Source organism: Sceloporus undulatus, chromosome 6, assembly GCF_019175285.1.
Source record: "Sceloporus undulatus isolate JIND9_A2432 ecotype Alabama chromosome 6, SceUnd_v1.1, whole genome shotgun sequence".
In the NCBI taxonomy this organism is placed as follows: domain Eukaryota; kingdom Metazoa; phylum Chordata; class Lepidosauria; order Squamata; family Phrynosomatidae; genus Sceloporus; species Sceloporus undulatus.
Window position 1 is genome coordinate 20,081,128 of NC_056527.1, and position 13,595 is coordinate 20,094,722.

The 13,595-nt window shown below is 38.8% G+C and overlaps 1 protein-coding gene across 1 annotated transcript in view; it reads left to right on the top strand.

Moving 5' to 3' along the window:
- ARHGAP12 (Rho GTPase activating protein 12) overlaps window positions 1–7,766 on the top strand; it is a 74,310-nt gene extending 66,544 nt beyond the window's left edge. Inside the window, 5 exon segments of the mRNA XM_042474612.1 lie at window positions 2,184–2,282; window positions 3,205–3,282; window positions 3,627–3,761; window positions 5,486–5,588; window positions 6,164–7,766. Coding sequence (XP_042330546.1) covers window positions 2,184–2,282; window positions 3,205–3,282; window positions 3,627–3,761; window positions 5,486–5,588; window positions 6,164–6,338 — 590 coding nt within the window. The 3' untranslated portion in view covers window positions 6,339–7,766.
- The last annotated feature ends 5,829 nt before the right edge of the window (window positions 7,767–13,595 follow it).

A 13,595-nucleotide genomic window follows, 5' to 3' on the forward strand; every position in this document is an offset into this window, starting at 1 on the left:
CCAACCTTCAACACTCCTTTTCTGTCTCTGTGGACAACATTTCCATTCAACCAGTCCAGCAAGCCCGCAGTCTTGGCTTTATCTTTGACTCTTCTCTGTCGTGTATCCCTCAGATCCAGACCACAGCCAAGGCTTGTAGATTCTTTTTGTACAATATTGCCAAAATCCGACCATATCTCTCCGCCTCTACTGCCAAGATCCTGGTCCATGCCCTAGTGGTCTCACGACTTGATTACTGTAATGTCCTCCTGGCTGGGCTTCCTCTTTCTCACCTCCGTCCTTTAATCTCTGTCCAGCATTCAGCTGCACGCATTATCACTTCCACCCACCGCTCTGACCACATCTCTCCTGTCTTGGCATCCCTTCACTGGCTCCCCCTCCCTTTCCGCATTCAGTATAAGCTCCTGCTGTCGACATTCAAAGCCCTCCATGGACTGGCCCCTCCTTACTTATCAGACCTTCTTTCTCCTCACCTTCCCACCAGGGCCCTCCGTTCTGGTAGTCAAGGTCTGCTGTCCCAGCCCAGGATTTCCTCTACCCCATCTCGGATTCGCCCCTTTTCACTTGCTGCCCCTCACTCCTGGAACCTTCTTCCTCCACAAGCAAGAGCCATCACTTCTTTAACCAGCTTCAAAACGGAGTTGAAAACCATCCTATTCAGAGAAGCCTTCCCAGGCATCGCATAATTGTCGCTTACTATCTGATGTTCTGTTGTTGGCTGTTTATCGATCCATTTCCTGTATTGCTATGTACTGTATATGTATTATCCTACTTGTGAGTATGTATTTTCCCTCCAGTCCATCTGCCTTGGTCCAGGCCTCGGAGGTTGAGAGGAACTGCTGGACCTCTTACCCTTTCCCGTCACCACCCCCTTCTCCTTCTGTGTCATGTCTTTTTAGATTGTAAGCCTGAGGGCAGGGAACCGTCTAACTAAAAAGATTGCATGTACAGTGCTGTGTAAATTTACAGCGCTTCATAAATAAAGGTTAATAATAATAATAATAATAATAATAAGGGAAGGGTAGTGGCTGGGTAGATTCTCCCTATCTTTCTTTCCTTCCCCACCCTTGCAGAGGTTAATTTATGCATTCACACCATAATGTACCCCACCACACCATTCTCACAAACACACACCTTTCTGTCTTACATGCAGACACACCATTCTCAATTCTACCATACCACCCTTACACATAAGAGCCAGATCTCACACTAGGCAGAGTGAGGTGATTGCCTTTGGAAGCAGGATGCCAGAAACAGGAAAATGCAGTGTCCTCTTCCACCAGGAGAGTTCCATTGTGGATGCTTGACTCACTGCTTTCTCAACCAAGTCTGTTTCATCTTGCTATATCCATCCACTTTCTAACTCTTGCATCAGTTGCTGTTCCTCTTCATTGTCACTGTGCATGCTTATCACACCTTTCTTTTCTTGCTCCATCCATCTCCTGCTCCTCACTTGAACACTGTCAGAATTAGAGACTGAGAGTTCTCTACAACTCATCTGAGGATTGGAGAAGTTCCAGTGTTCAGCACTGGCAGTGGGCCTTGTGGACCTCTCTTCACCTTGACTGAATTGTGGAGAGATTTAATTTAGTGCCACCCTGGTGGGCTGGGAATTAAAATCACCCTACCTATTGCTGCTATTTCCAGGCACTTTCTGGACATTTGGGTCTGGCAGAAGTCATTGGTTGCTACCTCTTCAACAGTTAAAAGTTTTTTTAAAAAATGAATTTGGTCTCCATGTCTAAGGGTTATGAGATGGGGCTTTATTTCTGCGAACGACCTTATCTGGAATAGAAATGCCAATAAGGTAGGAATCTTCCCCTTCAGTGCCCAGGTCAAGTGTGTAAAGTGGAAGAAAGTTTGTTAATCTTTATGAATGAAACTTTTTAAAGAAACAATATGAAGCTGTTGATATAAATACACTAAGAGATGTACATTGACGGGTAAAAGGTTATTTAAATGGATTCACAATATTTAAGTCAGGTGCTGATGAATTCAGAAAAGCAAACAAACAAATAAATCAGAGGAGACCAACTCATACTTCTGCCTATGATTTTGAGGTTTTTCCATCTCTTCTTTATTTCTGATTCATGGAAAGGCATCTGTATTGCAGAACTCCTATGAAGCAAAATCCAAGCTAACTTTCTTCACTTGCAAACTTTATTTCTTTCCCTCTTTTTCAGACCAAGTATTTGGTTGCAATCTAAGCAGCTTGTGTCAAAGAGAAAACACCACTGTGCCAAAATTTGTGAAGCTGTGTATTGAGCATGTTGAACAACATGGTAGGAGGAAGATAGTTTTAAAATCTGAACTTCATTGTTGGTTTTACTAAGCTTTTGCATGTATAACAAGTAAATTCTGTTTGTTAAGAATACTTGTTCTGTATTAATTATAAGAGTACTTTGTTTCAGCTCTTGTTCTTCCTTAATGACTACAATATTTTTTTATCTAGACACTTAAGAAAACTATCTCGAGTATTTCTGTACATTTGTGAATGTTAAAATATTGACTGAGAATGTGGGTCTTCATAGCTGATTTTGGGATTCAAACCCTGATCCACAGAGTTCTAGTCCAACTGGCTCATTGGGGCTTAATTAACATATCAAAAAATAGATATTGACACAATATTCAACGAGTTGATCCATCTCCCATCCTGTTTGGTGGCCAGTTAGTTATGTGAACTAATTTCTCTTGATGTTATCCCAAGTAATGACGTATGTTCGTCATGCATTGTGTTGATAGGGTCATGCGTTCCAAATCAAAATGCTGCTACTTTCATAAAATGTAGACTGGGCAGATTTTTGCAGGAGTATCACAAGAGCAAGAAAAAGGGAAAATTCTGGTAATTATGTTTGGTATCTCTGTGGTCTTGCTAAAATAGGTTCCCAAATGGATCTTGAAAAGCTTGCCTCCTCTGACACTTTGAAAAGTTAGGCCCAGAAAAATTGAAATCTCTGTGGCAAAGTGGAGGTTAAACAAGTAATGTCATATTTTAATTTAGCTTATGTTACCAGTTTACATTTCTTCTTGATGCCTTAGATTTCTTCTATTACCTATAATTTTGCATTTCTTCATAATGCTTTAGAGTCTGAAAATGTAAGTTTAGATATCTTAAAATGTTAGAAAATAGTGTGTGTAATATCATAATATAAAAAACTATAAAATAACATTCACTTATTGAACAATTTTTAATTTTTTTTACAGGATTGGATGTTGATGGACTGTACAGGGTTAGTGGTAATCTTGCAGTAATACAGAAGTTAAGATTTGCAGTTAATCATGGTACGTTCCTCTCCATAACAACTAAAGAACAGAGATAGTGATTTAGCTTTTCATTGATAAAAAAGGGATATAGTGACTTAGTTCTTGATTTATAAATGCTTAAACAGAGCAGGTCCTAACACATTGTGTTTTCATTATGAAATACTGAGACTATATTCATTATGATCTTAGCGAAAACTGAGTTGCATCTCATAAAGTGTTCAATTTTCAGCTTTAATATTCTACCACTATCTTTTGCTAACTTCACTGAACCATTGCTTTCAAGATTATGAACCATGCCAGTGGGAGCTCACTTTGATTTGAGGTATCTAAACCAGTCAGTGGTGTGTTTCTCTCTCTTTCAGATGAAAAACTGGATTTGAATGACAGTAAATGGGAAGACATCCATGTTATTACAGGAGCTCTTAAAATGTTTTTCAGAGAATTGCCAGAACCACTATTCACTTTCAGTTATTTCAATGACTTTGTCAATGCAATCAGTAAGTCTTTTGTGAAAGAAACTTTTTTTCCTAAGAGAATTGTCTAGTAATTTCAGAGTGGTAGCTGTTGTAGAAGTTTGTACACAAATAAGAGATTTGTCTAAACATCAGTATGTCGGCACTTGAATCTTACTTGAGCTAGTAACACTTTAGCTGGCCTTACTAAGTCATAATATATTAGCTTTACCACCTCCACTACCACCATGCCAGCAATATTAAGATTATTGTTACGATTACAAGAATGTGAAATGTAAATATATAATCTATGTGAAATGCATTTTAAAATGCTGTCAGTTTAACTTAATAATGTATTATTTAAGCAGTATAGATTTCCTTATATGTATTCTATGTGTTTGAATATTTACATGTTTGTGATTTTGTACCTTGTTTGTTTGCCTTCAAGTCATCTCATACGTTTTCTTGGCAAGATTTGTTCAGAGGGGGTTTGCCTCTGCCTGCCTCTGAGGCTGAGAGAATGATTTGTCCAAGGTCACCCAATGGGTTTTCATGGTTGAGTGGGGATTTGAACCCTGGTCTCCAGAATCATAGTACATGTTCAAATCACTATACCACAATAGTTCTCCCTACAAAAATTAGGCATGGGCAAATAGTTTATCCTACTTCTCTCTTGAATGTAGAGCTATTCTGTGCTCAAACCACTACATGATGTTTGCTTTCCCAGAATGTGGCTTAGCAGGAATAAATGGCTCAGTGTGGACCTGGGAGATGAGGATTTAATCCGTGATCACTGAGCCATGAAATTCAGTTGGGATCATAGAATCATAGAGTTGGAAGTAGTCTCAAGGATCATATAATCCAGTCCACACTCTTCACCAGTCCAACCACTTCACCACACTGTCTCTTATTGTGTACTTTAATACACTATAAGTACAGTACTGTATTTTTATTATTTGAATAGTCACATAAATCCCTAAGTACAGAAAAATTGAGAAGAAACAAAATGGGACTCTTCTAGAACATGGCATCATATCCTGAAAAACCCACAAAAAACTATGGCTGCTGGCTATGAAAGCCTTTCACTTCACTCCTCTGAACAAATCTTGCCAAGAAGCCCCATGTTAGATTTGCGTTAGGTCTCCATAAGCAAGAAACAACTTGAAGCTGCAAACAGCAGCAACAATGAAAGATGCATATTTTTAAAAAAAAATATTTAGTTTTTCCTTTTTTATACTCGTGCTGTAATTTTCAGTCTCCTTATTTGAGCACTTCATGCATTTAATGAAGTGTGATATTTGCTGACAATTACTTATAAACTGTTAGTCTTATGCTGTAGAGCTGCTAAAACATCTTAGTGGCCTTACTGTTTAATGCTGCAGTAGACCTAAGGCACCAGATCCTGTCTGATCTTGGAAGCTATGCAGAGTTGGCTCTGGTTAGTACTTGAATGGGAGATCACTATTGAATACCAGGTGCTGTAGGCAATATTTCAGAGGAAGGAACTGGCAAAACCACATCTTGAGTATCCCTTGCCTAAGAATATCCTATGGAATTCATGGGGTCACCATAAGTCAACAGATGACTTTCAGGAGCTCATGCGTGCACATGCATGTGCGCGCGCGAACACCGAGACCAAAAACAATTATTTGTTGTAAGCAATTATAACTTGAACCACCAGGTGGTAGTATACATTAGCTCATGTCTTCACAATCTAACCATGAACAATGAAAAGGTACATAGAAGTTGTCTTTTCCTCATCTTTACAGAACAAGAACCTAGACAGCGTGTTCATGCAGTAAGAGAGCTGATTAAACAGTTGCCAAAGCCAAATCAAGATACCATGCAAGTACTCTTCAGGCACCTCAAGAAGTGAGTAATGCATGGGAGAGAAATGTAAATTATGTTACCTTTCCCCCTAATCCTCCAACTGAGTTCTTGCATTTAACTTCTGCAAAACTAATTACAAGCATAGTGTATCTCAGTAAAGTGTAAAATTGGGATGGGAATGTGGGTGTGGACAAAATAGTGATATAAAGGAAGCTATTTCTTAGGAAGTATATTGAACTGCATTTAGGTGTTGGTGTGTGTGATTGCATACCCCGGCACTGAGAAATTACAACTTTGTAACTGACCATTCTGTGAAGTTCCACAAGGCTGCAGTGGAGCTGTACATGAGCTTGGATTGTGCCATTAATTTTGTGGACTGAGAACCCTCTGTATGAGAATATGCACAGAGTGTGGTTGCCATTTGCTTTGTGGATTTGTTTTTAAATGTACTTGATTTATTCTCATAAAGAGCCCAGGGCAGCTAGAGAAGTGTGGGTACACATCAGAGCAGTTGGAGCTGCATATGTATGTACAGATAGTTATTAGGAAAGTTATTTTGTGAACTGTTATGTTGTTTTTCATTTTAGTATCTGAAGTGCACATTTGTTTCTTTTCAGAATTGTGGAGAATGGAGAGAGGAACCGAATGACCTATCAGAGCATAGCCATAGTCTTTGGCCCAACCCTATTAAAACCAGAAAAAGAGACTTGTAACATAGCAGTTCACACAGTGTATCAGAACCAGATTGTAGAGTTAATTCTACTAGAACTGAATTCCATCTTTGGACGGTGAATTTCTCCAGTGAAATTGGGCTTAGTAAGACAACAGCAACTTTTTCTGGCAGAAATGGCATCTCTCGTGTACGTGATGTATTTTGTGGACCAAGCAGCAACTTGATGTTTTTGCACTTTTGTGGGAGAGGGAAAAGAGTGTTTTGTTTTAGCTGAGTTTTTGTGGAAAGTACTGAAACTTTGAATTTCTGTACAGTTAATATTGTGACTGCTTCAAAGTTTATACATTTTAGTAACACTTAAGCTTCGGAGCTGATATAGATGTACACACTGGAGTCCATAGTGAGAGAAGCTAAATCTGAATGTCAGTCTGGATCATCTGGAATAACATTTTACATTTATTTTTAACTTTTGGTTTCACCACGTGTTTTGGGAAGATAAAACTCATCAACTGACTTGGAAAACCAGCAAGGGCATTTTTAGTGAATAATTTCAATGTATGCTTACATGTTAAGCCTGTAAGATATTTCCTATATCTTGTCCACAGGGTTTTTTCATTTGACAGATTTAAATAATTGCTAACAGTGGCCAGTGAAAATTCCTCGCATGAGGTCTGCTTTTTTGGTGTTGATGTTATTTTAACTTTGTTGCACATATTCTTGCTGGTTCTCTTGAATGCGCACTAGTATTACTACAGATATAAACTGGTACATATATCCAACGGAGGATATACTGTGGTCTGTGATGAATCAGAGCTTTCAACTAATAAAGTTCATTTTTTCCAGGTTATGTTTGAGCTACGCTTTTATCTGAAGTGAAATCATACCAAACAATCCTACCTAAAGATCAATTTAAAGAGTACACTTGATTCTTGGTATGAACCTGTGGTAGTGAATTGGGATGTAAATACAGATTGAAGGACCTTAGAGTGTTTGGCTTTTATAATATTTATATACAAACAGAACAGTCTCAGAATACTTTCTAGTCTTATATTTCTAATCATGTGAAGATTAGTAATTGATATTGTTATACCACCAATGGTTTCTGAGTTTCAACAGAGTAATGAACTATTTTGAAAGCTGCACTTTTAAATGGTAATTACATGTGCATGCAAGTAATTGTAATGCAGCTGGTACTGGAATAACACTGAGTGTCTTTGCTTAAATAGTTAATGCACTACAAGCAGAGCCTCTGATATTATTTAATATGTACAGGAGCTACATTAGGTAAATGTATTACAAATTCTAACATCTATAAATAGCAGAATCTATGTTTGAATAGATGGATATTTGGATATAATGAAAATGCTAAATTTCAAGATTCCTTTTTACATTAATATTGTAGAATGATTTGTAAAATAGGTTTCAGAAGATTTTGTTACAGGAAACATGGTCTGTGTAAGATTTTTTTAAAATGTATTTTTCTAGACTAACTGCTGTATCTGACATTATTGGAATCTGAATAAATAAAACTGTTAGCTGTTTTGGAATTTGGTACTCCAGATTTGGGTAGTTTTATGTACTGTGGATACCAGTTAATAACCTTTTTCTTGGTACTCTATGTTACTTTCATTGTCTGCACTGGAGAAGTGGAAGGACTGTTGTCCTTGCCTTTTTATTTGATTATCTAACTCCATCGATGTGGCTGCATTGCCTTATGGTGACACAGACTTGTATGGAAGAAAGGGTTTCCTTAAGCAATGCTGGGACCAGGTTGCTGAAGGCATTTATAATTTTGAATCAAATCTGGCAGCCAACTGTAACTGCTCCTGTTGAGTGAGGATCTATGTAAAGTGCTTTCTACTTCAGTCTTCAAGATGACTGTAACATTACACTTGAAACTCAGAGATGATTATAACATTCTGCTCCACCTGCAACTTGTTTTTGAGCACAAACTGTTGTGGGGTGGAGGACAGTAACTAAGGTTATCAAGGCATGAATGACAGTGGAAAAATTCTTATCCTCCAGAAGGTGGATGGCTGCTTTGTCTGATAACAGCACTTCTGAATACCCAAGAGGTTGTTGCTAAGAGTAAGGCCAAGCCAAGGGACATTCCCAGAATATAAATTGGCTTCTCCAAGGGAAATGTGATCACATTCCACAAACTGATCATATTTTTTCTCTAGCAGCACAACTTACTAGTACCTTTGTTTTTAGACAGTACCCTGTGTTTCCACATGAAGAATTGCTCACAGAAACAAAAATGAAACACAGTACTATCAAAGTCAGTCTCACCCCTTCATTAGAAAGCTAGACTAAGAACCATATTTATAAATCCCCTCAGCCCTACACTGGATTACTTTCTGACAGATGCTTTATCTCAATTTAACCTACTTCACAGGGTTATTGTGAAGATAAAAAAAGAGGGAGCAATGATCAACTGGAAGGAGGTAGGATATGAAAGTAAAATTTGTAACAGTTTCTTGTTCTTCTGGGTAGCTTGGCAGGAATAGCATCAGAGTGCTGAAACATCCAAAAGAATACTACCAGTCATAGCGGACTGTAGTGGTATAGATGGACTGCATAGATGGACTAATAGTCTAAAATGGCATTGTATGCCTCAAGAGTGGAGTACAATAACATCCAAAGTCCATAAAACAGTGATACCTTTATTGGTCAACCAAAATGCATGTTGAAAACTTTCAAAGCTCCACTGGCTTCTTCATCGAGCAAAGATGTTAAAAATTATACAGGAGGAAAAAATATGATTACGTTAGTTGCAACCCTGCATTTTGTCAGAATGTGGCTGTTCTCAGTTCAGGTGTTGTTGGAGGGACATTCCAACAGTGTTCCCCATGCAGGGACTTAGGGGAAACTGGAGTTATCTCCTACACTGCCAAGAAACCATGGCAACAATCACATTCTTTTAGGAACCTTCCTTTTGGCCCTGTTTCCTGTGAACATTTGCAATGTGTTGCAAAGTGCTGCATATTGTGCCAAGAATTACCAGTGGAATGTGCAACCTTTTACATTTTCCCAAAGGCTTTCATATTTACATTTTTTCATTATTTTATCACTACACTAATAGTAAATATATAATTGAACATAGACCACAAGAAACTTTTCCAAACCTTAAACTGGACTTAAAAGGTATAGGTATAAATGAATGTCTAGAAAAAAGAAAGGTTGAGCGTAAAATTGCAATTAGCATATCAAAGCCATCAGGTCTAACAGATCAGCATCTATTGTCCTGAAGTGTGGCTATGCCTCCAAACAAATGAGTTTTGCTAACTCAGGGTTTGTTTTGTTAGAAATAGCTGCCCTTGTTTTCTTCAGGGTGCTGGAAGTGAGACTGATAATTAGTGACATTCAAAATACCTTGGGCTTTGCAAATTAAGTAAGTTTGTTTAGTCACTACGGATTACTGTGGACATTTGGTTTTTAAAAGCTGATGCTTTTATGATATTTAAAAATATATCTTTAACTCTTCACTTTGGTGTGTACTGCTTAAAGCGGCCTCTTGAATTTTATTATGTTCTGTTAGCTCTTGTGATATTTCTGCATTTGGAAGTCTCTGATACAAATTCCTTATCCTTCTCTATATTGTGGTTTTGTAGATTCATGACTCCACAACAGACTTTGAAAATGAAGACAGGTTAGAAGCAACTATATAGTCAGAACTAAGGCTCAGTTATAGATAAAGAATTAAGCATGGGTGTTGTGAGTGTGCATGAAACCAGCATTGTGGCAAGGCAGAAAAGAGCAACTATCTGTTAGGATCACTAATTTATATATCATAAACTTTGGTTAGGACCAGCTGGACACAGTGCTCTGAAGAAGGGGCTGGTTACTGAATGTCTAATGAGGAATTCCAAAACCACGCAGGAGAAGGGAGTTGCTCCAGGGAATCTTAATGAGTTTCCACAATTGCAAGTCTGCATGGACAGGCAGCTGCCGAGACTGTTTTTCACTGGATCAAGCCTTACAAAACAGTCTATCTTAAGAATAATAAGAGCTTAAGTGAATATTTTCCATGTTTCAATTTTGCTTAAAGGGAACATTTGGTAAAGAAATCCATTGAGAAGGGAATCACTCTCTGTCCTTCAGCTCCTCTTCATGCCTGTGCAAGAGGAGGAGAATTCCTGTGCTAGAATTTTACATTTGATTGATTTTAACTGCTTCATGAAAGATAACCTTTTGAAAAGTACACTTGGGTTTTACCACTTTTCCTTGCAACCTAATCAGATGTGTACTAATCTTTTGAATGCCACAAAAACAAATCTTACTCCATGCATATAGCTAGCCAGCTAGTTCTCTTCTATAGTCCATTTAATCTTGCCTTTTAAAGTTACTCGATCAAAAGAAAGCATATGTTTAGGAAGAAAACAAATTGGTCTTTTGATAGCCTTGTCCCTTCTTCCAAAGAATGGAAATGAGATGAAGTGAGCATTAAAAAGGCAGCTGTTTAGATGCTACTGACTTCTTGAAAGTTATTTACTTGTGACTTGCTAGAGCAGGTGGTGCTTGAAGCATGCAGACAGTAGAGGGCAATTTGCAACTAAAGGTGCAGTGTGCTGCAGTCTAAGCCTGAATAGTCCTTTCTGCAAAAGAAGAAAAACGTACTTTTTCTTGGAAATATTACTATTTTTAAAATTACCCAAAAGGAATGCCTTCCTCCAAAAATATTTGTGCTGCTTGTTTTGCAAGCTCACAGCTTTTTTTTTTTTAAAGCATCAGAAGCTCCAACGTAGCTCACATCATCACCCTGCCATCTTGGTGATAGCCCCACAGCTGTCTCATAAAAATATTTTTCAGTTAAGGAAATTACACCAGTGACATGGTTAAGAGACCATTCAAACACATCTTAAAACTGGGTCCCCCTTTTCCAGCTTTTACTGGCATAACTTTTGATTGCTTACACCAGGGACAGGAATCATTCAGCCCTCCTGTGATGTCCCTGAGGGCAAAGCCCTGTGCGTGACTATTACTCTCAGGGGATCCCTTTAAAAAAAAGAACTTTTCGCTGCCACCACCCAGTGAATGAACTATGACTATATTTATATGTAGCTCCACAGCTACACCTCCCTACACATATACTGGGACTTGTGAGGGATAGAGAGAGAGAGATCTAGTTTCCTTTCTTGCTAACCCAGATCAATCAGTAGCCGAGTTAAGGCACATGTACAGGAGCAGAGAGACAGCAGATGCTTTTTAAGAAAGAAGTTTATTTTAAAAAGGGATAGAATAAGATGGAAATAATTTATATCACTCTTGCAAAGCCCCCTTGCCTTGCAGGTCAAAGAACATAGTTATAGAGTTCATTCCACACAAGCCATTGTTGAAAATAACAAAAGGCCTAAACGCACTAAGCTAACACGTTCCTAACTACTCACGCAGTGATGGGATTTGCAGTCCTTTCGAGTTTCTGGATGCAGGGAGGGCCCTTTGCCTCTCAACCTGCATTCCCCTGAGTCTGTGTCTCCCAGACTCTGAGAGACACCATCTGGTTCCCCCCAGGAGAGAACAAAGGGAGAGACAAAGAACCGCATGGCCGCAAAGGGCCTGTTAAAGATTTCCCATAGAAAGTTCTTGAATCTCGCGGTCCTACTCTCTGATTGGTCAGTTAGACCTTACATCAGCTATGATGCCACAGCTCATTAGCATGTGATGTCATCTCTCATTAGTATGTACCTCCTCCCAGATTAACCCTTTGTAGTTCAGGAGAAGTCTTCAGGTGACTGGAGGACCAGTCATCACACCTCCAAATACCAATAGACTACAACTCCTAGCATTTCTCACATTGGCTATGCTCGCTAGGGTTGCCAGGACTTTTAGTCCAAAAATATCTGGAGGGCTTTACAGTTCTTCCACTTCACTTAAATAATAGTAATGCATAAAGTGTGTAACAGCTAGGCACATTTCCATTGTGCTTGGGCTCTGGCAGTGGCGAAGACTTCAAATTGCCTCTGTGGCTTTGGCCACAGGAAGAAGAGCAGTCAGGAACACCTCCATTATGCTAGGCACTTACCTTAATTCCTTTTCCAACCCGTCCCTTTTCTGTTACGTGCCTATTTTAGTTAGAGTAAAATGGTGCCACATAATTGGCAAGCAGTCTACACTGATTCAGATTCCCTTAATTCTGAGGTTTTTTGCAACAATCGCCTTGTTGTTAACTGCCCTTGAGTAATGGTGACCCTGTGGATGAGACTTCCGGAAGACCCTCTATCCTCCATTGCTGTGTTCAGGTCCTACAGGCTCAGGCCTATATCCTCCCTTTTTGAATCTCTCCATTTACCATGCAGTCTTCCTCTGTTTCTGCTGCCTTCCACCTTTCCTAGCATCACTGTTGTTTTCCCTCATGATGTGGCCAAAGTACGACAGCCTGAATTTAATCATCTTGGCCTCCAGAGAGAGTTTGGGCTTCATCTGTTCTAGAACCCATTTGCTTGTCTTCTTGGTCCTCCACGGTATTCTTGGTATTCTTCTTCAGCACCACATTTCAGATAGTTGATTCATTTTATTTCTTTGGACCTTTTGGATTCCTCAGTCACTAGGAGCCTACTAGACTTTCAGCACAGGATGTTTTATGATGTGGCATAAAGCATTATATGTAACATCCTCTTTGTCGGGATATTTTTTCTGATGACAAGTTTTAACAGGTTCATTGGGTACTTTAGTATGATACTGCTTATATACTCTTACATTGAATCATAGCTTAGGTAGTGTTAAATCTGAACACTTTCTGTTGTCTACTGTTTAGGGCTGTATATAGATGCTAAAATAATAGGCCTATTTCTGAGCTTATTTCTGACAAAAAATATAACCTATTCTAGGTATCAATAGAGTTCATGGTGTACTGAAGCAGTGATCACAATGATCTCTTTGCTTTGGAGAAACTTGGTGATAAATACCTGAGGCACAGCCATGCATGTTGCAGAATTTAATTTTGTCCTTAAACCACTATTTTTTGTTACCACTCATTCCTTTCCACTCTTGGGTAAGCACAAATAGATTTTTCTCCATCTCTCTTACTCACCCACCTGTTCTTCTGCCTGCTCTGAAAAGTTACTGTGACTGGAGATTGTTTGCTTCCTTATTTGTACAATCTCTTCATTGAGAATGTAAGAAGGAATGTACGCTGCCTGGCAAGCACTCTGCGTTTGCTGCCTGGCCTGCAGACAGTGTGAAAAGGGCTTGAATAATTCCTGCAGTTGTCTTCTAATGAGCCTGGACTGAAAACGAGAGTTGCTTAACTGATCAAATGTACTTGGAGCAGAACAATTCACCCTTCCTGTCTTCAGCTATTAGAATCCTATGCATGTATAGCTAGAAGTAAAGCTCATTGTACTCACTGCAGCCCAAAGATATTTACAGCAGAA